This window comes from Caloenas nicobarica, chromosome 1, assembly GCF_036013445.1.
Source record: "Caloenas nicobarica isolate bCalNic1 chromosome 1, bCalNic1.hap1, whole genome shotgun sequence".
Classification (NCBI taxonomy): Eukaryota; Metazoa; Chordata; class Aves; order Columbiformes; family Columbidae; genus Caloenas; species Caloenas nicobarica.
The window spans coordinates 27,581,130-27,606,597 of NC_088245.1; the positions used below are offsets into that span (position 1 = coordinate 27,581,130).

The 25,468-nt window shown below is 42.9% G+C and overlaps 1 protein-coding gene across 1 annotated transcript in view; it reads right to left on the minus strand.

The window, feature by feature from the left end:
• MET (MET proto-oncogene, receptor tyrosine kinase) overlaps positions 1-25,214 on the minus strand; it is a 93,939-nt gene extending 68,725 nt beyond the window's left edge. The window contains exons 1-2 of the mRNA XM_065631779.1: positions 25,133-25,214; positions 3,819-5,033 (exon numbers count right to left, since the gene is read on the minus strand). Coding sequence (XP_065487851.1) covers positions 3,819-5,018 — 1,200 coding nt within the window. The 5' untranslated portion in view covers positions 5,019-5,033; positions 25,133-25,214. The remainder of the gene's footprint in view (positions 1-3,818; positions 5,034-25,132) is intronic.
• Between the last annotated feature and the right edge of the window lie 254 nt (positions 25,215-25,468).

A 25,468-nucleotide genomic window follows, 5' to 3' on the forward strand; every position in this document is an offset into this window, starting at 1 on the left:
AATCCATGACAGAGGTGCGTACTACTGGACTACATCTGCAAATGAAGTAAGCAGAATTTGTGTCCTCATCCAAGTACTCTGCTTTGAGGAGCAGCGCACCAGGGCTGATAGTGACTAACTGTGACCAAATAAACTCTGCTAAAAGCCTATATCCAGTTTTCTCTTCATTGTGGGTGAGGAGTTTCCTGAACAGTGATTCAAAACGCTCCACAGCAGCTACCTCTCAGATATCTTTGTCCTGACACGGGCAATAAAACCCCTTTACTATGACTCCAAATATTTCTATTAATTCAAAGCCAGTTCTGTTTCCTCCTTGCTGTCATGGTAGTGACAGCCAGCTCTTCACTGAAGGAAATTATTAGGAAGTGCTAACTGGTCACAGCTCCGCTGAGGTACATCTGATATGAATCAGATGTGCAATTGGACTCACTTTTCCTAACCCTGACTTCAGTGAGTCCAGGTGTTGACATATGTATTTCACTTAAACGCAACTGGAAATGTTTTATTTTGATTTTATAAAGTTTTCCATGAGCACTGGAATGAGTGAAGCATAGTTGTGTCTAGATTTGTAACTTGCGGTTGGTTGACTTTGCTATCCAACTAAGCTCTGACGGAGACTTTTCCCATGGGTGAGCAATACCTGCTCGGATCCCTGTGAGTCCTTCTGATGCTTATAAAGGGGCTCCTTACACTTCGTTGGTTTCCACGGCCTGAGCGTATATTGGATCTATCGCTGGATTCACACCTGGATTCACATCTTTAATATTTCTTATTGTTGAAGTTGTCAGGACAACTAACAGAAAGACAAGCATAGACTAGCATGACTACATAAACTTCATTCCTTTAGGAAACTAAGAAATTTTGTCAACAATATCAAGATGAGTTTAAGTATTTTTAAAAAAAATGCTTAAAATCTCAGAAGAACAGGTTCAGGAAATGTTTTGGATATTCTATTCTGGTTTATTCTGGTCTAATTCTACCTTTAGCAGCCTCAGACTAAACAGTCCTGAGGGACAGCCACTTAAAAAGATGGACTACCCAAAGCCCAACAAAATTATGTACAATTGTCTTGTGGGACTTTTTTTGATAACATGAAATGGGCTTCATCAATCAGACTCTAACTGTAAATTATCAGATAGCACTTCCTTGCAAACATTGCTAAAGGCTCATTTTTCTTTTTAATGTTGAAGTTAGCGGTATATCATATTCACTGCTCTACTGTTTTCACTGGCCTATGACTTAATCTCACAGTGGTCAGTGCCTTTCACTTGCATCAGTGGTCTGTGGTTTCATTCTTTCAACATCAAAGAGAAAGATCATCCTGGCTACATTACAAAAAGCAAGTTTTGAATTTTGCCAAAATAAACTGTGACAAACTCTCACAGTTTATAAAAGCTTTCTTTTAAGTTGAAGGTGACTTACTAAGGGGAAAAAATGGGTTATGCCCTCATGTACATTTTTATGATATACAAAAAAGGGCCTAAGAAGAGTTGAGGGGGTTGGAATTTTTTTTTTTTTAATTATTATTTTATCTCCAGCAAAATCAAGGAAGACCAGAGTTGACATTCCTGACGCAAACATAAAATATAACAGGTTTCCTTCTTCTGCCTGCTTCTTCCCTTCCGCCACCTTCCAACCTTGCTGGTCTGTTTTACACACCTGAGAAAAACAAGCGTATAGAGGATGCGTGGCAAATTCTTGTCAATCTTTTTGGTCAATTGAAACCTGAGAAAACCTCATGGGACACTTTTCATTGGAGCCTTAATGAGTCCTCTGGAATAAAGCAAAGGAAATGGAAGGGCAAAGCTTGGCAGTCTTGATATTTCGGTGTTAAGCAAACAATCGGGAAAGAAATTTATGACTGCCTTTATGCCATTTAAAGTAACCACAAGAAATCACGGAAACATTTTTCCCTTTATCAATTTAATGTAGCAGAAATCAGAGTTTTGATGACATTTCTTGAAAATGGGCAACTATAATAAACCGTCTGCAGCATAAGACATTCAGTTCTGATATGCAAAGCAGCAGCAGACTCTGGAAAAGCTTTTGAAACAGGAAAGTACTTCGCAGCATGTGAAAAGCGGCAATTTATTCTGTCAATATTTTAATGGTATACTTTGCTATGAAAAGATCACCTTATGAAACAGGTGTATAAGCAAGAACAGAATGAAATAAGTTAAAGGCCACAAGCTTTAAAGACAGTCAGTCACAAATAAAATGCCCCAGGAATAAGGAAAAAAGTACTTTCAGAGAAGAAGAATGTTCATTGTTAAAAATGAACTGAAAAAATGAAAAAAAAAGATATTAAGATCTGAAATGAAAAATTAGGACAACAATAACACAGTGAAGAAAGATAAGAAGTTACTGTGCTGAATGCTTCCTAATTTGTTTTCAGTTCCTGAAAATTGCCTTACCCCCCCCAAAAGAGAATAAAATGCTACGTCTCTCGTGGCTGCTGCACCAGCTGAACACCTGGAGCCTGTGACAAGTAGTTGTCCCCCCAATGCCAAGGTGGTTGTGATGATGCTGAGACTGGGTCCAGCTGCTCTGCTGAGCACATTCCTGCTACTGGGCAGAAGCCACAGCAGGTGTCTAATGGATGCTTCTCCCAGACCCTCCATCTCAGCCCTGGCAGTGAAGAGCAGCCCTTTCATGCAAGGTCCAACCAAGGCCTGTGCCACTGCCCCAGAATGATGCCCCGCGCTGGGCAGCCATGCTGAGGAGGACTCTGGTGGTACAGGGGTGATGAAGGCCTGTGCTTCCCACTCTCACCAGGAGCCATCCCAATAATGGGACGTGACAGATCCCATCCAGCCCAAAATGCAGCTTGAGCTGTTGCTCCATCCTGACACAGGCCTCATCCCAGCTCATGTGGCTGAGTAGCCCCCCATCATAACTGGCCTGGTCCTGCCCCCTGGCAGAGGACAGTGTGCCACCTCTGAGCTCCAGCTCTCTTGCATTTGAGAAAAGTAAGCTCCCCAGACAGAAGATTTAAGGCCCTGCTGCATAAGCAGGTATGATTCAAAGCTGTAATGTTTCATGTTTCAACATAAACGTTAGAAGTACCCCATTCCCAGATGCTGTATTTCCTTTACAAGAACTGACACTGGCACAGACACTGGCCAGAAGGGAAGAAATAACTTCTGCGCTTCCTTAACTCACATATTTTAGATGGTTGGAGAGCATCAACCACCTGAACATACAGTATACAGAGAGGCAACCCTTCCATTTGCGACTACCAGTATCCTCAGTCAGATACACTTTTAACAGGCACTTCTTTCATTAAGAAAACTGATTTCAGTGGGACCGTTTATGTATTAGGCATGAGTAACTGTATAAAAATCTGGCTCTTCATGGCTTGTTCCAAACCAGCTCTTTCATTTTTTTCTAAAGAGGGCAGTGACTCAGTGTTAACACAGTTTAAAATATGAGTGATATTTTCAGGGACACCTCAGTGCACATGGATATGAATGTTAATGAATACTTTTTTAAGATACTGAAAGAAACACTGCTTAAATGTTCCATTTATCTGCATCATAGTCTCTCAAGAACACAGAAAAACAATTACTTATAAATTTTTTTAAAAAGGATTTTTTTCTAGTTTCACTAATACTTTCTTAGCACCAGAAGGACCTCAGTGATTTTAACAGTCAATTTACAGGAACTAATCCTTACAGAGATGAATCATCAGCAACGTTGAGTAATCTGAAATGATCAGGGACTTACATTTTCTAACTGAAACTTAGGGATGGCTACCTGGCAATGCAATAGGCAAAGAAAGAATGAGAGTCCCAAAATGTTAAGAAATTGTTGCTTACCCTGTTCAAGCAGTATCTGCTCTCTTTCCCATAAAAGTGCTGGAGACATTTCATGTTCTGCTTGTCGACAATCTTGTTGAAGAACTCATTGATGGTTCGCAGGGAGACAGCACAGACAGCAGATCTGTTGGTTGGTTCGGAAGAGTCTGGTTTGCTTTGTGCAAAAACACCGTAGAGAATATCATCATTCAACCCAAGGCCCATTTCGTGGGCTAGAGCTGCACCTGGCTTGCTTACGTAGGCAGCTTGTAAAATGTTGAACACCTCCTTTCGGATGGACCTCTTCCTCCGCTTTTCAGTAAAAATACACTCAAGAGGCATCTCCATGTAAGAACGCATCTCTGAGTCTAAAGTGCAGAAGCGGACAATTCTAGTGTGAAAAGCCTGAGAGTCAAGAGATTCTCTCTGGACAGTCAGAAAATAGACAAAGTGATCATTTTCAAAGGCATGGACATACTTAATGGGATACGAGTCACGGAACTGAGGGAGGATATCTATATAAGACTGATCCGTGAGAAATTCAAAACCATCCTGTGTTTCTTTTAACCTTCTAACCGATATTGAATGCAGCACATAAGGAGGCTGAAACGTAGATGTCACAGTATTTCCAACAAAGAAGTTGACAAACCTGTCCTTTTCAGTCACCAAAACTTTGGTTCCTAAAGTGCTTACAACACAGTCAGGACAATTATCTGCTTCTCCATCCACCCGGGGTGAATACATGCAGTGCACCTCGCTTTCGATGTCAGCAGGGTTGTCAGGGTGAATGATGTGACGGTGGCAGACGCCTCCGGACACGCTACCACAGCTAATGAGCTGATCATCATAATAAGTTTCTAAGAGCAGTGCCATGTTGACATTATCCTTCCATACGCTGTTAGATAAGTTGGCTTTATCTTTGCAGTCTTCGCACGGTGCGCAGTCAGGGTTCTCCAAAATGGGCCCAGTCTTGTACACAGAAATGTTCTGGAGACTTTCATTTAGTACGTAAATCTTGTTGACTGCTCCAATATAAACATGATGCTTGTACAAAACTACATTCTGAATCGGCGTTTCCGCAATGAAGTTAGGAAGATCATATTTTACACTCAAATTAATCTCTGATTTTTTAGCTGCTTCTTTGCATTGTCCATGGCTCCTCTGCAGCAAGGCAAACAGGAATATGATAAAACCAGAAGGATATGCAGTAAAAGGCTTCATTGTCAGAGATTCAATCTGTCAAAATATATTTAAAGGAAAGAGAGGTTATATTTCATCTACTAAAACATCAGTTTATCAGTCAACAGAAAACCGTTTCTGGGCTGCGGGTATTAGCTGAACTATTTCAGTTTAAGAAGTGTCGTAATCTTGCTTAGTGTCATTAACAGTCCTGCGCTAGAAACTGCTACGATCGCTGTTCTTTATGGGTACCCATTTCACTGCTTTCAGAACAATGCACGGAAGGATTTTCTTATGATGAATTTTGCGAGAGCCCTCAGTGTGTTGTATAGCAGCAGAAGAGAGATGAGTATTTCCACATTGGCATTAAACCAGCTGAATGATACAATCTAGAGCAAGATGGTGCACAGGTAGCTGAAAGCGAAGCTGCTCAGGATACTCGGGACACAACTGCACACAAAGCAGTTGCAGCACTTCAGCATGTGGATATAAGATATTTGGCAAGTTCCTCAAGGGGCTGAGGTGGTTCTTAACACAGCTGCTCAAAAATAAGAAATAGAAAAGACAAAAAATAATGTGAATATTTGAGCTGGAAGTGGGCTTCTCTTATTCTGTTGACATTTTTGATTAAACAAGGAAGAGACTTTTCTCCACCAGACCAAAGGAAGGACAAGCCCCCCCCCTCTCTCTCTCCAGCTCCCCAAACCACTGTCTTTTATAAGGTCCCAGTTTGGAAAAAAGAATGTTTTTTTCTTCAGCCAGCTCTACTTCTTGGAATAGTCATTTTCCCTAGTGTTGACAAGGTTTTGTAATATATTATTAGAATATTTTATGCATCATGTGGTGCTTGGCATGTGCAAGTTTTATTTTAGGCCTTGTACCACAGCAGTAAGTCACTCTGGTGAACCTTTACAAGATACAGGCGTATCACTGTATTTCAAACAAAGGGGTATCAAGTGACCTACAGCCATTAACTGATGAAATCAAACAACCTACCACTTTTCTTTTTTCTTTTCCTTTTTTTTTTTTTTACTTCACTTCTCCACACAATTGTTTGATGTGGCTTGAAAAACCAAAGGCAGATGACTAGTGTGATATTTCACCCCCTCAGAAGATCAATTAAATGAACTGTGGTTATGAGCGTTTCGGTGCAGCGTCCACACTATGCCCTGTCACACCAGACATTTTCTGTTAATGTCATGACACAGTTGTTAAGCCCAATTTAGCTTCTTCATGGAGAAAACAATTAGTCATTCTAACAGCAATAGGATCACATTCTTTGGGAAAATACTTATATGTTGGCTATAGTTACGCAATTGTTGCTAATCAAGAAATGCTTATGACCACTGAAAGGTTTTAAAATAGACAAGCTTGAAAATTACAAACTAATAATAGGAATCTGTACTTTTTATTTCATTAAGACTTGAAGCAAAATGAAAAGGTGACTATAAAACAGAGCTGTTTCAGCTGTGTATAAATTCAGTGTTTTCACTAGATTGGTTAAAACAATCCATCAATAATTCTCCTGCATTCCTTGTAACATTTTATTTCAGCATTCACTGAACTCTTTCTGTGGCTGACCTCATTAATTACACAAAATAATAGGTTTTGGAAACAAAGAACTGTTCTTCCTCCCTGTTATCTGATAAGAACCATGATCGAGAGCTGGGGATAAAAATCAGAAACAGAGGCTACTCGCAAGTATTAGCTGGTAAGAACAAGTCACACTTCTGGTATTGAGAAATTAAGATCTTCCTTCAAATCGACAACATGTTCTGATATTAATTAGTGATAAAAGAGTCCTGGAAACAAATCAGACATGGATTTAAGTTTAAAAGAAAAAGAAAAGAAAAAACAGCAGGGATATTGCTATAACTAGAAAATAGCCCCACAGACCAGTAGAGTTTTATACCGTGTAGGGCAGGAAACATTTTCTCATCCTCTGAAACTTCTTGCTATTATGGAATTCTTCCTGCTCTGTGCTGGGATGAAATCAAGAGCTTTCGAAGTTTGTGTGCAACACCCAGAAGTCACACTCGATCCAAGAACAACCGTGTCCACGTCCCTGCCTCACTGGTGCCGAGCGAAGGTCCCTGCAATGGGAGGAGTGGGAGCCTGGTCTGACTGTGCCTCCTTCCAGCCAGCACTTCCACCCAAGAAACTGCTAAAACTGATACACTCCTGCAGATTCCCTTCTGACGAGTCAACATGTCCTGACAAATGCTAGATTAAGCAGAAAATTCCGAAAGTGCTCTATTTCTGACACAACACAGAGGCAGGTACATTGTTTCCTGCAACAGGTTTAAACCCACACAACAGAGGTGGCACTGCAGCAGAGGCGGGACAGTAGTCAGATGAGGATGAGGATGATCAGCCACCAATAGAGGAAAAAGATGCAAGGTCACTTGAAAGGCACCTACTTTGTTGCAGTATACTCTATGCTATGTTCTTAATATATTCCCAAATAGATTTCCCACCCAGTACGCCCCTCAGTCTTCAGTTTACATTCCTCCCCATTCTTCCAGTGTCTGAAAAAGAGGTTGCCTAGCTGTTCAACAGTGAATACCAGTGTCCACTGCAGAGGGATTTAGAACCATAAATACTGTCTGTCTTATTCTTTCCCTGAAACCTCATCTTGGGATGTGAGGCCAGTATCCCTGGATAGGCTACTCTGCGTACACCCAGTTGTTGAAACAGTGCTGGTTTGAATCTGTGCTCTGGAAACAGAAAATTCTCCCTTAGACTCCTTTAAAAAATGAGATCTGAAGCAAAGAGCTAAACAGCAAGAGCAAGGGCAGGATTCAGTGTAATGCAAAGGATGCCAGGAACAATAGATACTGTATTTCACCACTACAGGGAGGAAAACATGAGCAATAAATGAAAACCAAGTCAGCTTTGCTCTCATATCTGAGCTCCATCATCGTGTCTTCCTTTGTATGCTTTTGAGGTGTTTCAAGCATCCTCTCAGACAGAAATCTGCTGATTCCCACCTATGGGAAGATCAGGCTCCGATTTACATTCCGATTTATGCTGCCCACAATGCACAACTCCAGCACACTGTGCATCTTTCCTCAAGGTGCCTGAAATCAGAAGACACATGCTCTACTGCGAGACATTTATAGCTTAGGGAGGACATAGGAGTTATGTGAAGAGTATAGTGTGCTACTCCTTTCTTGAGGCATTTGTTTTTTCACAGTCCTCACATCATATAGACTCCTCAGTGAGATTCCCATGAAGTTTGGTACCTCTTTTTATCTGTATTTGAACCAAGGTCTTTTTCTGTTCCACTGCTGCAGCCTGCAGCACAGAGGGGTTTTTTTGTAACCTCCAGACCAGGTCATTGCAAACGCACTTAACTTGAATACATCCTGAAGAAGCAGGAAAACCTTGGAGAAATAAAAATTCAGTTTCACCTCTTTTTAAGGATCCAACAGTCCCAGTTCTCCTTAGCACATACTCAAATGTAATTTCAGTTGAACTTAAGCACTTGAAGAGTTTTGCTGAATTTGAAACAAAATACTTTGGCTACAGATACACTTTTCGAACACAGGTCAAAAACTAGTTGCTGCCTATCAGTTGCAAAAGGAAAACAAGTAATCCCTTTGTTTCTCTACTTGGTTTGAATGATGGATGCTGTTGATTCTTTTGTGACCTCCTCGTGACTTGTGTGTCAGTGTGTCTTTCATGTGTCTACTGAAGACTTGTAAGCTTTGGCCTGTGATAACTATCAGCAAGCAATAGCTGTGGATGGATTATTTCTTTTGTAAGAGATATTTTCAAAGCCTGTGTCATGATGTGCTCATTTTTCCATCCCTCAGCAGACACCAGCTTGTATAACTGATGAGAAAATAGATTTTGGTCAACTGTTGCAAGTGGCTAGTAATGATGTGTCACATCAGTGTGCCTGCGAACCTCAAGTGCTACGGGGGATGCTTCCCACCAGGCTTGGTCTTGAGTGTTTGTGTGCCATTAACAGCTTCCCAATGGCAATCTTTTTCCTACAAGTTTCATTCTCCCTAATTATGGGCTGGGTGATAATTTGTAAACATTGAACATCATGTCTCTTCTTCGCACTGTTTGCCACCGTTCTGACAAGTCAGACCTGGCCTTATTGTGGAATAATGTTCAAGTTGTCATATGCAAGGAAGCCAGAAAACGCAGTCATGCTTGTTTTCCTAGCCCTCATTTCAAGAACTTGGGTCCCATTTAACTCTGATCACAAAGCATTCCATGGACCTGCACAAGCTACGACAACACACTGACAGGAAAGCAAGTGTTTGTAGGTTGGTCGGTGCATCTCTTCTTTCCTTGCTTTATTACAGAAAAGGAAATGACAGGCTCCTGCATATCCCACATACAGCGTGTTTGTACAAGAACACATTTAGTCCTCAGATAGGTATTTTCAGGTTAGGTAACAGCAGAGTCACATTAATTCATATTTCACGAAGTCTGTGGTCAGGAAATGATAGCCTTTCCCCTTCTTTAAGGAAATATTCAATAATATAGTTTTATATCTTTTCCTGTGGGATAGTACGTCTTGTTACTATGGGCTCTGACAGACTTGTGGTGGCAAATTTATAGAGGATAACCATACTGATTACTGCTCCTGAGAGTTCAGTTTGCTTTACTATCCTGAATCAAAATCCATGCCAGTTCAGGACTTGATTCCTTGTGGATCAGATGGCCTACCATGGAGACAGGAGCATCATTTAACAGGACAGGGCAACTGAGAGGGGAAGATGGTAACAGCTCCGTCCATCCAACTTTAATTTCTTGTTGCTAATCTGTCACAGCATGGCATCAGCTTCAACAGACTAAGCTCTCAGAGGACGTGTCTTCATCAAACTTTTCAGTTAACCGATTGCATCTGTAGACAAGATTGGTTATATGTGAAACACTTATTGAGGTTAACCTATTTTCTATGCCCACCGATTAAAAACATTCTTAAATCAGAATTGTTAACCTGAATTAGCTACCTTGAATCAAAATATCAGAGAGAACAAGGAAATTTGAGAAAGTCAGCAACAAACATACAAATGATCCCCGAGTTGATTTCAAACAGCTAATCTGAGTTCAAATCCATATTCCCTTGTCTTCAGCACTATTTTAACTCTGGTTTAGGTTACTTAGCCTGACTAGGATGGAAACGTACCTTTCCTGCAGCATGATATGTACACTAACACGATGCATTTTCCCAGTGTATAGAGTCATAGGACTTAGTAGCGGTGATTTATGTCATAAATTCATTCATAACAGAGCTGGGAGATTTCTGTGGTACTCCCAAGAGGTGTGTGTGCATGCAGATGGCCAATAGTAAAGAACTGGTGGGCAGGGCACAGCCTAGACAATTGCTGGAGGATCTACCATTAACTAAATCCTCTGCATATCCAGTGCAGTCATCTGTGTCAGAAGAAATTGCTTTCATTAGCATGTTCAACTGATCTGTAAGCCTTTTCTTATAATATTCAAATACTAAAAAAAAGAGTAAATTCTCCCTGCATGAAATACACTCTTTAATATACATGGTCCATTAGTGGGTCCAATATACCATTGTAATTCACAGCAGCTATCAATAGAAGCATTTCATCATCTGCCACATTTATTTTTAACAGGCATTAAAACACAAGAACACTAATCTGTCCTTTGCAGTGGAGAAAATGTTATACTCATTTAGCATTTTTTTTGGTAGGTGTCTTGCAGTGCAATAAAGCATAGAGTGTTTTCTTTGAAACTTGCTTCAGATCTTAACATCCTAAAGCCAACTCACGTCTTGGGTCTGTAGCACAACTGGATTTCTTTAATCATTTTTTGTTGTGATGGGCTACAATGTCATCGCAGCTTCTTTCATAACAAACCACAGTGAACACTCACTGATATATTACGAACGAGTGGAGCAGATCGAGAGCTATGCATTGCTCAAAAGACTAATTTAAAAGGTGGTATACCACATTTGTTGGGATTCAGGGAAATTTCTCATGTGAGTAAGTGGTACTCATTCTCAGGGCTGAGGAATCAATTCCACAAAGAACAGGAACTAGAAAAGAAGTTCAAAATATACAAAGAATAATTGAAAAATGGGGAGGAAACACCCACAATAAGGTAGGTCCTTCGTTGTTTGTTTATGCTTGTATTTCCAGATGGACTTGGATCTCTAAATACAGGAGGACAGGTTTCCACATATGGATGCATAAAGATGGGAGGATTTAAAAAAAATAAATTATATTGTTTGCTGTAGTAGGAAAATAGAAAGTAAACTTTGAACAACACGACACTATTGATCCACTCCATTTATGTGAAACACAAGTCAGCAATTGTGGAGCTTCAGTAAGAATATACCTGTGATTCTATTGTGGCTCTTTACCACTACACTGGCACTAAAATAAACCCAGTTCTAGCACAGACTTAAGCTTGGCATCTAAAGCAAATAATTCAGCCTGACAACTGACATGTGAACACCTTATTCAGTCCAAGTGTTCAGTCCAAGTAGAAAAGGAGCTGTATGTGGGGTTGAATAATGTTATCCTCGCTATTGTGTAATGTTATGCTTGTTATTGTATATGTCATGACCAATAACACAGGGTAAGGTTGGTCTTCCATTTCAGGTGAGTGAATATGGAAATATTTGGGTTTCACTCCCATTTTTTCATGCATTTGGCCAGACTAATTAATCTCTTAAGGTACTTTCACTGCATATGCAAAGCAAAGACCTTTATTGACTAGTCAGTTGAAATAAATGCAGACATGGGCCTTGGTTCACCAAGGAAGTCACACAAGCTCAGGTAAAGATGCGTGTCCTTTTTGGTGTGTATAAAAACACCTTACATTAGGAGGAAGCAGTTTCCTTATATTTCTGAGTTGATCCTGTTGATCAACTTTTTGCATGAGTCTGAGCATTTTGTGGTTGTCTACAGAATGGGGACAGTGTAATTTCCTTGGAATGTAATTCCTCCTTTCTTAAAGAGCCAAGTTGTCAAACCTGGCTGGACGCACAGTTTTAGCTCAATTCTCTTAACTCCTCTCAGCACTTACTTAGATTTTCTACTTTACACTTTATGGTTATAACTTCTATCTACCTGAACTCTGGTATTGAAATGCAGAGCAGATTTTGGAAGCCTTTCTTGTCTTGTAAAGCTAACAGCCTTCCATACTGTGATAATTAAAAGAATGGCATGGGTCATAAAATGGAAAAGATTAAAAGGCAGATAGCCGTGAGTAACCAAGACAGCATACAGATTTGATCTAAATGTTCTAACAGCAATTATGAATGATCTTGATGCAGGGCATTTCCTGCAGTTTAATTGTCATCTGGTGCTAATGGTTCTTAGGAGTCCCTGAGACAATTACCCTTCATAGCCAAACATTAATCTCTTCAAGAAAAAAAAAAGTTCTGTACATCAACAGTTAGTGATAATAAAGTATCTTATACGAAAACTGTACCAAAGGATCCATATGCACACTAAATTATTCTGTTTCCTTTTGATGTCATAGTAAATATAATAAGCATAATAATAACAGCAACTAAAACCCGACAAGTCCCTGAATTCCTCCAAGGTGTGGTACAAATACCTAGGATACCAAGCAAAAGCAATAGTGCTGGCTCTGTTCTTTTGTCTGAAAGAGCTGGCAGGATGGTGTCAGGCAGCGGCTTTTCTGCTCGGCGGGCACACATAAAGCATGCCACTGGGTGCCGTGACTTCACCCTTCTCAGCCAACGTCTATCTGACAGCCACAAGGCAAATTAGCGACAAAAACTAAGGTCAAGGATTTCCAATAGGTTGCTGACATCTTGCTTGATACATAGCTTGTCAAGCTGAGATGTCACAGTCAAACTTCATGCAGGGTCCCAGCAAGATCAGCACATCTGTACGAGTGAGCTGGGCCTCAGACTGAGAGAACTTGCTGAAGGGCTGGAATGGGGCTGCTGGGGGCTGCCTTATCCAGGGAAAGGAGAAGAGCTCTGCCTGTGGACCTGTGTCGGCACTGCACAGAGGCCTTTATGTTGCCTTCAAGCCCACTCCTTGCATCTAGGAGCTTTGTGAGGCTGCTGAACCAGTCTGTCCTGGCACAGCCCATTGGACCATGTCCTGCTTTTGTTAAAAACAAGTTTCTCTTTTAGTGAATTTCCCTGTCAACTAAAGTCTTCTTACTAACTGCAGTTTTCCTGAAAGTTAGGTACATGTTTTGGTAGACATAGCAATGGAATGCAAGGTCATTGATAATGATGCATCCCGCGAGATGTGCAAGCAGGAGGTGAACTGAAAAACTGACCAACTAAAGTATTCCATCCCATTCACGTCACACTTCATATAAAAGTGGGAGATCACGAGGATCTTGTCCTTTTCCTTATGGCCAACATTGGGAGAGGACCTTGCGAGTTGTCCCTGCGAACTGAGGCCTAGTGACAGACTGAATCCGGCTCCGGTTGGCTGCAGAGTCCAGTCCAGGACTTCGGGTGCCGGCCCCACATCTGCTGGAGCAGCTGCCGGGACTTTCAAGATTGGTTTTGTATATTTTGTATTATTTTCTCTGTTTCTTGTTAGTAGCATTAGTAAAACATTTTTAATTTTTCCAACTCTCTTCTCTCTGTCCTTTGCCTCCCAATTGCCTGTCCTTAGTGGGAAGGGGGGAGAGGGAGGGGCTGAAGGGGGAAGAGGAGGGAGCGAGGGTTAACAATACATCTGCCACGGTTTTATTGTCACCCCGCAATCAAAACATGACAGACCAATACTGTGATTTGTCCACATGTATTATATGTAGTGCTGGAAAGTGGACTGCACTCCATGCCCAAGCTGGCTCCACAAGCAGTATATCCATGACCATGTAATGTATCTGAGATAACTAGCCCTGCCAAACAAAAACTGCATCTATGCGAAACTAACTCCGTGGTCTTTGCCCCGTGAAAACACGTGGTGCAGACCCACAGAATGGCTACAGAGAAAACTGTATTGACTGCGTTTGTAAACCACCCAGTGAAAGCAATGAAGTCTGTATTTATGTGTTGGCTTAGCAGAACACATCCTTTATCTGGTACCAAAGCTAATAACCTGATGGTCTACTTAGCTTCATAGCAGCTTTTTGATAATCAAACAGGAGCAATGTCAAGGATAGTGCTCATTTCCCATTTGTGTTTGGTTAGGAGGTTATGACCTTTTCTTTTTAATGCTGACCTCGCTTTTGTCACTGCAGGTTTATGTTATTGCAATGCACTTTAACTGATGCCCTACTTTCACTCAGTTTAGAAACTGAGTTAATGATGGCTCATTGGCATGACTGCTGCCTTGCTGTGAACCTGTGATTCATGATCTGCTTCCAAGGACTTTACGGTATTGGTGTTCATAAATCCCGAAATGGCCTGGGACCAGCCTATCTGACATCCCGGCTCTCACCAGAGGCGACAGTGTCACAGCTGCAATCAGTAGAGTGGCTGATCTGGAGCAGCCTCAGCTCGTGTTTTTTGGCAGATCTCCCTCAGCGAGGGTCCGTCAGCCACGGCTTTTATTCTGAAATATTGTGCTGACCTTCAGGAGATGCTGAAAAGCTCAATAGTTTGAAGAAGGTGTTTAGGGATGGTTCAGTGGTCTGAGTTTTTTCATGCTAACAGGGTTTTTTTGTTTGTCTTTTTCTGAACAGATTTTTCAGCTGTCTCATTTACTTTCTGTCATCCTGTCCCCTCCTCTCATTTTGGGGAGACCGGGCAAGCTTAAATGTGCAGCCGCTGCTCTCAGGGGCACTTGTTTATACAGGACATGGTACCAGGTTTTGGACTTTTTCAGACCCCAGAGTGTCTCCTTTGGAAATCTGGAGCCAGATTCAAGGAGTTTGTGAGATAAGCAGAGGCTGTTTCCAAACTTCAGAGAGTATTTACCTTTCTCATAGGGGTGACATGAGGATAAATCAGCTCATTCTTACAAAACACCTCCAAAATATAGAGGGCTTAGTGCTGGTGTTTACAACAGGCACAGCGCAGCGAGGCTGAGCTGTAGGACAGTGCCTGACATAAAGGGGCTGATTAAAAACCGTGACCTTCACCCCTGCATGAACAGGTTGGCCAAAAGTCCAAATATGGGACTAGGGCTTGGCTCTGCCCCTCTGTGCCACCAGCCCTCCTGTCCTTCTGCCTTGAGACATCCAGCATCCTGCCCTGATGGCTGTTCCTCACTCTCTTCCTCCTCTGCTGTGAGAAGATGCAGACAGTGGAAGGTGTGGATATGAATCCTCCTAAGCAAAGTGGTCCTCACGCTTTGGAACCGAGCGGGCAAGGAGGAAGAGCAGGGATTTATAGAATCATAGAACAGTTTGGGTTGGGAGGGACCTTCAAAGGTCATCCAGTCCAACCCCCCTGCCATGAGCAGGGACATCTTCAACTAGATCAGGTTGCTCAGAGCCCCGTCCAGCCTGGCCTTGAATGTCTCCAGGGATGGGGCATCTACCACCTCTCTGGGCAACTTGTACCAGTGTTCCACCACCCTCGTAAAAGATTTCTTCCTCATGTCTAGCCTGAATCTCCCCTCTTTTAGTTTAAAACCATTACCCCTTGTCCTATCGTAACAGGCCCCGCCTGACATTTAGCTTGGGACAGGAGGCCTCCTGTCAGCACCAGGACCCATCTGCGGTGCCTGGCTCCATCTTGGCTGGGGACTGCACATGAGCTTCGCCAGGAGCTGTAACCCAGCCAGGACCGAGGGCCTCTTACTGCTCCACATGACTTTTTCTCCCACAGAGCTGAAGCTCAGGTGAGATCCAGGGAATACTCAGCAAAAAGCACAGGCACCAGTTAATCTAAGCACCTGAGAGCTTTGTGGCCAGCAAGTGTTAGCTTTCTGGATCCCTTTTCTTGGACTTATGCCCTGAACTCACTCTAAACCCCATTTTAGATGCCAAAGCAGCCTCTCCGGATCTTACCCATAAGTTTAAGCTTCGTCTGCTTATCCAAAAGCAAAATAAAATGGCAGTGGTAAAATTGGAAATGTCAGTTAATGTATGTTTTTAATTTAGGACTATATTATAACAATTACTCCTGAGCATGAGGTTTTGTTAAGTAGTTGATACGACTGAATTCAATACTTTGGGCACCGAACAAAGGTCTTTTAACAAGAACATTTTCTTTTACAGCCCTGCTCCTAGCTAAAATATTCAAATTATATTGTATTGCTTATTAGCACCATGTATATTGTGTCCAGATTAAAAAAATGGACTGCTCATGTGATTAATGATTGCTCGAGCAATTTAAATTTGAGCAAGATATAGCTGTTGGGGGCGACGATGGGACAGATCTAAACTCTTAAGCACCTGGACTTTCACATGAAACCCTGGTTTTGGACCTAAAGTTTGCCAGGATAAATTACATTACTGTGCAGCCGCTACCTTTTCCAGGACTTGACTCCACAGTCTTTATGTAAACACTATTCTCATTGATTCCTGTGATAGTTGAGCTGACTAAGGACTAGAAAACAGGGTGCTTAAAACAGCTGGCAAGGCAGAAGATCTGTTGACATGACAGAATCTCAATATTGCCTCATTTAAAATGAGCAATAGATGATACAGGGCAAATACTGAGATGTAGAAGGCATAGCTTAACAGTGATGATAGGTGCAGAAGAGTAAATCTTTAAAAATCTTATATATTGTTAATGAACATAATCACCACTCTTTGAAGAAAGACTGAATTAACTTGCATTACATTTCCAAGTAACTACCTAATGGACATGGGCATTATGTTTTCGTATGTCTTTGAAATCCCTATAAACCATGCCCAGTCACATATTCAACTGATGGGCTTTTACCCCTATTAATAGCATGTGAAGGAGGTCTCAGTAAATAACACACCTTCAGATTTGTGTTTTGCAGAAGGGAAAGAGGTACTTTCTTATCCTTTAGCCACCTCCTATTGCTCCTTACTGCTTCCTGAAAGGCTTTTTGTACTGTGAAAACTATTCGTTGGTTGTTACCTTATTTTTGTGTCCTGGGGGGATTTTGGGTGCTTACTCTCCTCAGATAAGCAGTCAGGGAAACTTTGGAAGCCACGCAAGCTTATCTGCAGGCAGAGGTTGGCCCAGCTTGTGTTTAGTTTACAAGAGAAGCGTGGTGTTATTTGCATAAAAGGAGTTATTTCAAAGCATGTTAGATGAAAACCTCTCAATTTGAAAACAAACAAAAAAACCCAACATACAGCAATTTTCAGGAAGCAGCAAAGATGTCTCTGAGCTCTCCCCAAGCTGATTTTATCGTGGCAGCTTACATCTGAAGAAGAACAAACACATACTTATTTTTGTAAATGTGTTTTCAGAAGGGAAGAAAACTTCAGTGAACTGGCAAACAGTCCTACTGACTGATAATGACCATGCATGGTGTTGTCCCTTTTTAGCCCTGCAGGAAAAACATGGGATTCGGTTTTGCAATTAGAAGGTCATTAATGATTTTCGTGATTTCATGTACTCTGTGGTGACTTATACCTATCTCCTGGCTGGCTCTTGTCTCTCCCAGCTTCTGTTAGCACACTCTGCCTTCAGACCTAATCCTCTCATGCAGCTTGCCATAGTTAGGGAAAAAAAAAAACCAACAAACTGTTTTGGTCAGGTCTTTCTGAATATAGCCATGAAAGAGAAGGAATAATCTCCTTCTAATAAATGGACATGCCTTGCAATCCATTTCTTTTGTATACGTAAGATCAGGATAATAAGGACAAAAATCCAATGGAATTTGATATAAATAGAAGTAATTGAATTCTATGGGATTTAATGGAAGAGAAAATGAAATGGGGTTTTAACATCTTGCATCTCTGAAGCATGAACAGAATTGATATTAAATTTCATAGGATAGATAAAAAACTTATAGTAAGGTTCTCACGTTGGGCAGATTCAATGGGATTTTCCCATTGTAGAAATCTGACTGATGAGCCAAGCTGGAGACCTGGCAGGATCTGGAGAATGTCACAGGAGAGGACATCCTCAGACAAGGAGAACTTTTAATCCTCCGATAAGGCAAAAGGATGCAGCGAAACACTGGATTCTATTTTCTGATGCAGAAGTGCTTAATCACATAGGGAGCTTCACACTAGCTCACTACTTCACTGGAGTCCCATACTGTTCACATGCTACCTACTTTTTAAGGCAGTATTAATATTGCGTGTGGGGGTTTTTTTGTTTGTTTTTTTGTTTTGTTTTTGGTTTTTTTTTACTGCAGCTGTGGGCATTTGCAAGAATGATACCGAATACTGAGTATTAACAAGAAACATTTTCCCCCAGGAAAAATATTGGCCTCTAATCAAAAGAGCAAAAGCAACAAACCTAAAGAGTTTAAGCAAAGGTTCTGCAGGACAGTAATATATAACATTTAAAATTAGTAACCACTTTCTGGAAGTAGACAGGAAAACTGAATATAAGTCCAGTAATCCATTTAACATTTTCAATGACATTAGGAAAGAGGAATTAATCAACTTCTGACAGGAATTCAACTACCAACACCTTTCATTGTCTTCAGTAAAGCTGCCTCTCTCTGCTTTATCCTACTTTCTCAGATCTAACCAATAGAATCTGGTATTTTTGGACACATGAAAACTATATAATGATATCCATAACAGATACAAGTATTTATAATAACAGATAACAGGATATATAATTCCTATAACAGAAACCGTAATACAATTTTGGTTGTACAACAGCCTTAAAGACAGAGAGAAATCCAAGCCTTAGTTACCTCAGCATATATCTGAAGACAGATGAAGCTTGGGAAGTTATTTCAATTTTACAGAGCAAAGCAAGTTATTTTCTAGTCATGCATTTGGGACAACCCACTGATTTGAGAATTTTCTCAAAGGCTGGGGTTACTTAGAAACATGCTACCTTTATCCTCACAGAATTCATGAGGTGGGGGGGAGGCTCACGAAGAGAGAAGCAAGGAGCAAACCCCAGTGTCTTAAAAAATATCTCTAATGGTCCTGAAATTTTGGTGATTTAGTTCAGGTAAACCAATCAAGAAAGCATTCTTATTCATGATAAAGCTGAAGACAAAACAACAAAAAACCCACGTATGTCTCTAGGCATTCACATGGCACAACAGACCTCTACCAGGCTTGAAACCGTGCTAGCTAGAACATTTTTAACATGAAAAAAAAAATGAAATGAAAGGTGAGGTTCAGCATCCAGCTCAAACAAACTAAAAAATAAACAAAGAAACAAAAGAAATAATATCTCCTAAAATAAGGGGAAAATAAATAAGTTTGGAATTCTAACTGCAGCTGGTAATTGTTTTCATCTGTTCGTTAGACATACTCGGATAGGATTTCTGTTTCCACAAAATTTAGACAAAAGTTAATAGCTCCTGCAGGAATTATGAATTTGTACAAATATTAATGAGAAAAATGTAACGTGGAAAAAGATACCTCAATCTTCTATTGAAGGAGAGGAAATCCATTTTGAAAATACTGTGCAAACACACACAAAGGCAGAGCTAAACCCAGTGTCCATGAAGAGTCAACAGCAGAACTCCCAGGGACAACCATGAGCCCACGATCTTGCTCATAGTTCCTACCAGGCAAGTAGCACCACCACCAAAGGAAGTACGGAAACCAAGTTCTTTAAGACGCACACGTGTTGTAGGTCCGAGCTGCTGTGGTGGGTGATGGAGGGACTGGCACTCAGCTGAGGGCAGTGTTCTGCCAGATGTGGACAGGGGCAGCAGCTGGCACAGCTGGGACATGGGCGTCCCGCACTGGGGCCATGTGGCTCTCAGCCCTAACAAATGCTCAGCGTAATCAGTCCATTAGTCCAGGTTACTCCCATTCCCAGACAGTTGTTTAAAATGAGCATCATTTGAAGCAAACCAGAAACCTTAACACTGTATTTAATAAATAACTATAACTTTACTGCCCAAATTCAGGGTGGTCCAGCCTTGTTACCATTGTAGGCAAAATGCCTGTTTTGAGTCTCCCGACAGCAACTCTCCCCTCTGAAGGGGGTTCAGCTATGGCACCTAGGGTGCAGAGGCACGCTACAAGGTCACAAACCTAGGCACCCCAGATAGCAAGAGGCAGGACGGTCTTATGTTCCCTATTTTCTGGTTACCTGCCCACGTCTACACAGCTGAAAGCCCTCCAGGTACCGCATGCAATCCTCCGGCAGCTGGGCTCCTGCCTAGAGGCCACCCGTTGGGCTAATCTTCACTCCATAAAGAGAATCAGAACAGTTTACAGGACCCTCTTCAGTCACGACCAAAGCTATGACTCTAGCCATTTTAGAAAATAAATTATGCATTTGGCAAATTTCATATCCTTATGCTGAAAGAACATCTGCCTAAAGCCAAAAACTTCCTGTGTGGGAAGTGAACTTACATTGTATAAACTTGTCAATAAAAGTTAATTACTTATTGCCTAAATCTAGCTGTCTTTATAACTGTGCCACCTCAATTAACTGAGTCGGCTTGTAGAAGTATAACTGAGAGGCCCCTATGCTTCATCATCAACTCCAGAGCCATGCTATTTTGAAAATAAAAGACGTGTATCCTGTCCAAAAAATAAACTCTGGAGGTGACTTGCCATGTTGCCATTTTGGATTACAAAAAAAATACTCGGCCAACACACAGGGGAAGGCTTAATTCCAGCAAACACACACATAAACAGGAAACCTCTCTCCAGTCAGAAGGTATTTTTTGTTCGTACAATGGGGTTCAAAGATGTGTCATCATATAGCTTAAAACAATTGCTAAGGAACCTTACCATTTCCAATAGCTTAGGAATAGAGTCAGCTTCCACAGTCGAAGCCTGTCCAAACTTGCATGGGAAGCACACAAACACTAACAAATATACGCTGGCTTAGGGCAGCGCAGTTTTTAATCAATAAGCATGTCAAGCTGGAGGACAGCGAGGGGAGGGAATCAATTTTCAGAAGGTAAATGGTAACAACTGTAGATTTAATCAAATTGCAGATGCAATCCCTTACTATTCTCAATATTTTTGAAAGAAAGTAGCTCCATGGCAAAGAATGAATTTCAATAAATGTCACATATTTAGTTATATTGCTGACTTTTTAGATTTATCAAGCTAGGTCACTGATCCTTCGCAGAAATGGTACCCGTACATGTCAAAAATATTCTGATACTGCTTAGTTGGATAAACGTCAAAATGAAAGAGCTATTGTAGAGGAAAGCAACTTACACAGAAATTGTTATTTCTGTGTGACTACAGGAAAAAAAAAGATATGCCAATGTGACCCCTCAAAGAGAGGTTAAAGCTGTAAGACACACAACAAAATGGATAGCTATCAAATACCATGGCGATGGCCGTGGTGTGAACACTTGAGCGAAATGAAAATCTTCTGAAAGCATTTGGCAATTTTCCTTTTGCATGCACTTGCAACCAAATTTATCATGAATTCAAATGAGATCCCTTCCACTGCCTTCCACACAAAAGGACAATTGCATGTTCATTTTCTTGGGATAAGCAGAAGAGCCTATCATGGAGCTTTAGGATGCACAAAGAAAAAGGGTTTTTTTTTAAGTATTTTGAGTTATTAAACTCCTCAGCATTACAGAAACTCTTCTGCTATTGACACCTGCTTGAAAAATGAAATGCTGTGAGGCATTTGCTTCCCTGGAGGCTGGTGTGCTGGGGGGAGAGCTGGAGGAAAGAGGTTCCAGGGCACCCACTGCCTACTTGTCTGCACCATGTGCACACTGTGTCTGGCTTATGCACACAGCCTCCCCTTAAAATATGAGGGTTATAAGACCCTTAAAATTTGAGGGTTATAAAACACTCACATTCTTTATCTCCACTTCAGTTTTCCACTCTGATACTTGGAGTACTCAATCACAACTAATTCAAGGAAGGTCCATCTGAGCCAAGGAGACTCGGTCACCATCCAGCCACATCAAGTGACTCAAAAAGATCACAGTGTGACTCACAAATCTCAGAACAGATTAAAAAAAAAAAAAAAAGGCAACCTACTTGGTAACACTGCTTCCTTCAAAGGAGTTATATCCTAGACCAACTCAGTCTGATAACTTTACCTCTTCTTTATTTTTCTAATGTTTAAAACCGTAGGAAAACAATACTTTATCTTCTTATACAACATCATAGTTTTCCTGCAGGCAAATAGCTTGGCAATTTGCTAGATTTTTTAATGCTAGAGGAAACAAGTTAGCACACATACCATGTGTTTGAATGCCTTTGGAAATTAGATTGAAACACTGATTTGATTTCCTAAAAGGTATCTTAAACAAGGCAAGGTTAGAGATTTGGAGAGTAATGAGAATTTGTGTGACTTCAAACAGCTCTACATAAAACAGACCTGATATTCTGGGGGGAAAAAGGTCACCTAATTATTCGTTTCCTGAAGGCCCTGTCTATAGTACATTTCCCCTGGGTACGGAAACTGATTTAAAAATGGCTTCTGCTAACGTGCTCACATCAGTCGCTATGTATGAGATATAGATTTGTTAAAACCATTGCCAAGAAAAACACAACATTTTCACAAGGGGGCAACAACAGAAACCTTCCTGGCTTGTCCATGCAGGGAGGGACAGGCAAAGAGGTGGCATCCCTGAAGTCCTCGGTGGAGCTGTGGTCCTGCCTCCTCAGTGATGACGTGCTGCTTGGGACCATGTGGCAGCTGCTGTGGCATGACCACGGGTTTAATTACTGGCCACAAACTTTGTGTGGGAGGCAAAAATCACAGGCTGTGGCCACGGCGGACAAGATGCACAGGATGATGGTTCAGCTGAGGGTAACAGCCTAATGAAACATGAAATTGTGCCACTGGCTTGAAGGGCAGCCAGCGAGGCGGGAATGGGGAGGTGGGGATGGGAAGTCTGGACACGAGGGTTTCACAGGAACCAGCCACCGAGGTGTGGTCGCAACCCAAAAATCTCAGGAAGGTTTGTTTGAAGTATCACACTGCAGCCCGCTCCTTCTCTTTTGCACCAAATAGATCCTGAAACTCCATTCTGGGTTTCGTGTTTCTGTAGTTTCGGGGAACGCGATTCAGCTACTCTGTCGCCTTCTCACTCAAAAAATGACGCGTGTTTCTGTAGTGCTGAGAGAGCCCTATCAGGATTTCCCTTACACTAGATATTCCACAAACGCACATGGAGATGCAGAACCTTTCTTTGCTTTCTGCCTGAAGTGAATCAAATCTAGACACGTCACCATCACAAAGCAATCATGGTACAAAGCAGATCGTCCAGAGGTCTGGGACTCCTGCTGCTACAGCTCAGGCTCTCTGGCTACCCCAGAGCAGCATGTTGCCAGCATCAGGTTCCCTTTGCGGCTGTGAAGGCAAGGCTGCTGCTCTTGCACTGTAGCCAGCTGTGCCAGTTACCGTCTGGAGTCCTGGAAGCCAGATTTGGGAGGCAGCAGGCTTTGAATTTCTTCTTTGAGTTGAAAAACACAGAGCAGTCGCTTGCAGATCATAGAAAAATGAGAGTAGGTGGGTTGGCACCTTCAGTTGCATTGGACCAGCAGGAGGAGGTTACAGGTCATCAGCTAAGGTACCAGAAAACTATAAATGCAGGAAGATCAGGATGGGAAAGGCAGTCCCGGGAGGACAATATTTGCCACTCAGTTTTGCATTCATCAGCTGTTCATCGAACCTCTGCTGAGTTTTGCCTTTCTGGCTGGCTTGCCCTGACTCAGTGTGCTCCCATTCATCTACAGGCTGCACTGCCATCTCCCCTGAGCAAACGACACCTCCACAAACCACTCTCCAGCCAAAACATGTGCAATTTAGTTTACCGATAAAGAACTGCTATGCAGGGGTTCTCCTTTGGAGAAAATAAATAAATAAAAGAAAAAGCCCTATAAGATAGTAAAGAAAGACAATTCATTCCTTCCCTACCAAAAAGGCGAAGAAGCTGACTCTCTTTTCTGTAAATAGAGAGATGAATGTTTTATAAAATATTCCTTTTTCCAAATGATTCAGTTTATATTAGAAGACAGTCAGAAAAAGAATCATACAGTGCTGAAGAAGGATTAGGGCACACAAGGAACAAGCGATACAGTCATTCTCTAACTTAGTTTTCAACATGCAGCTCCTGCCAAAGGCTAGCTTTTTGCTCTCACAGTCAATGATCTGTAAACATTTAACCAGCTCTTAGAGAAACATGTGAGACACTTTGTCGTGCCTGATTATGAATCCAAACCTCTCCGATCTCAAAAGAGAAAAAAAAAAAAAGACATCATCCTCTTTTTGCTGGTGCACAATGCAACAAGCACCTGTAGGATGAAAGCAAATGAACTACCACACATGGCACAGGTTCTTTGGGAAAAGCAGGCATTGCAGCTTCAATAACCTCCTGCAGGTTACAAACACGCAGTTTGTTAAACAGCACTGTTACTCGACTATAAATCCCTATTTTAAGATGTATATGCAAAACTTCCAATTTCTACGGAGTCCACTTAATATTTATAAAGCCAAAGACCAGCTAATTTAATGCTGATGAGAAAACGCTGGTGGAATGCCATTATATGGTGTAAATTATTTACCATTCAAAGCAAATTCTGCTTTGAAAAATGTGAAAAAAACCCCTCCAAACCGCAATATGAGTGCAAGGAAGACAACGCTGTACAACCACAAAGTGCGAATCCCCAACTTGGGGAATGCTACCGGCTCACCCCGAGACCTCAGCCTCACGGAAGGCGGCGGGACCGGCCACCACAGACCTGCACCTCGGAGCCACCGTTTCCGAGTTGGAACTCCCCCGCTGCGGCTGCGGACAGACCCTCCGCCAGCAGCCGCTGATGCCGCCGCACCCGCGGAGCGGGAAGGGGCGGGGGGAGCAGCGCGCTCGGCCGGCGCGGCCACCGCAAGCCGCCTACCGCGGGGCCGCGGCCAGACCGGCCCGGGGAGCCCGGCCCGCGGCAGCGACTTCGCGGGCGTCCTTCGGTCCGGGCGCGCTGCGGGGCCTGGCCGGGCAGGGGCGGGCCGGTGCCGGCGCCCCGCACCGCGGCTCACCTGCCCCCGCGGTGCCCGCCCGGCGCGCAGGCTGCGAGCCCCGCGGAGGGCAGCGGCGGCCGCGGACGCCGCGCTCCCGCGAACTTCCCGGGCGGGGCACGGCGCGGCTCAGCGCGGCACCCGGGCCGCTCCCCGTCCTTCCCCCGCTCCGGGCTCATCCCCCTCCCCGCGCTGCCCGGCTCACCCCGTCCTCCCCGCGGTTGCCGGTCCTTACCGGAGCGGGTTGCGCGCCGGCAGCGCGGCCGGAGGGGAGAGCGCTGCACCCCGGCGGGCTGGCTCTGCGGTCCTCGCCCAGGCACCCGGTACAGCCCGGCCCAGCGCGGGCGGGGCGGGGCGCAGCTCGGCGCACCTCCGAGACCCCGCGCCGCTCTGCCCGCTCCCTGCCGCCCCGCAGCCGCCGCTGCCACCGCGGGCTCAGCCCCCCCGGCTCCGCGCTGCCGTCCCTACCTGGGCGGCAGGGGCTGCGCGCCCCGGCGGGCAGGGGCCTCCCGCCCGGCACCTGGGCTGCGGGGCGGCTCTCGGCGCCCTTCCCTCCGGCGCCTCCGCCGCG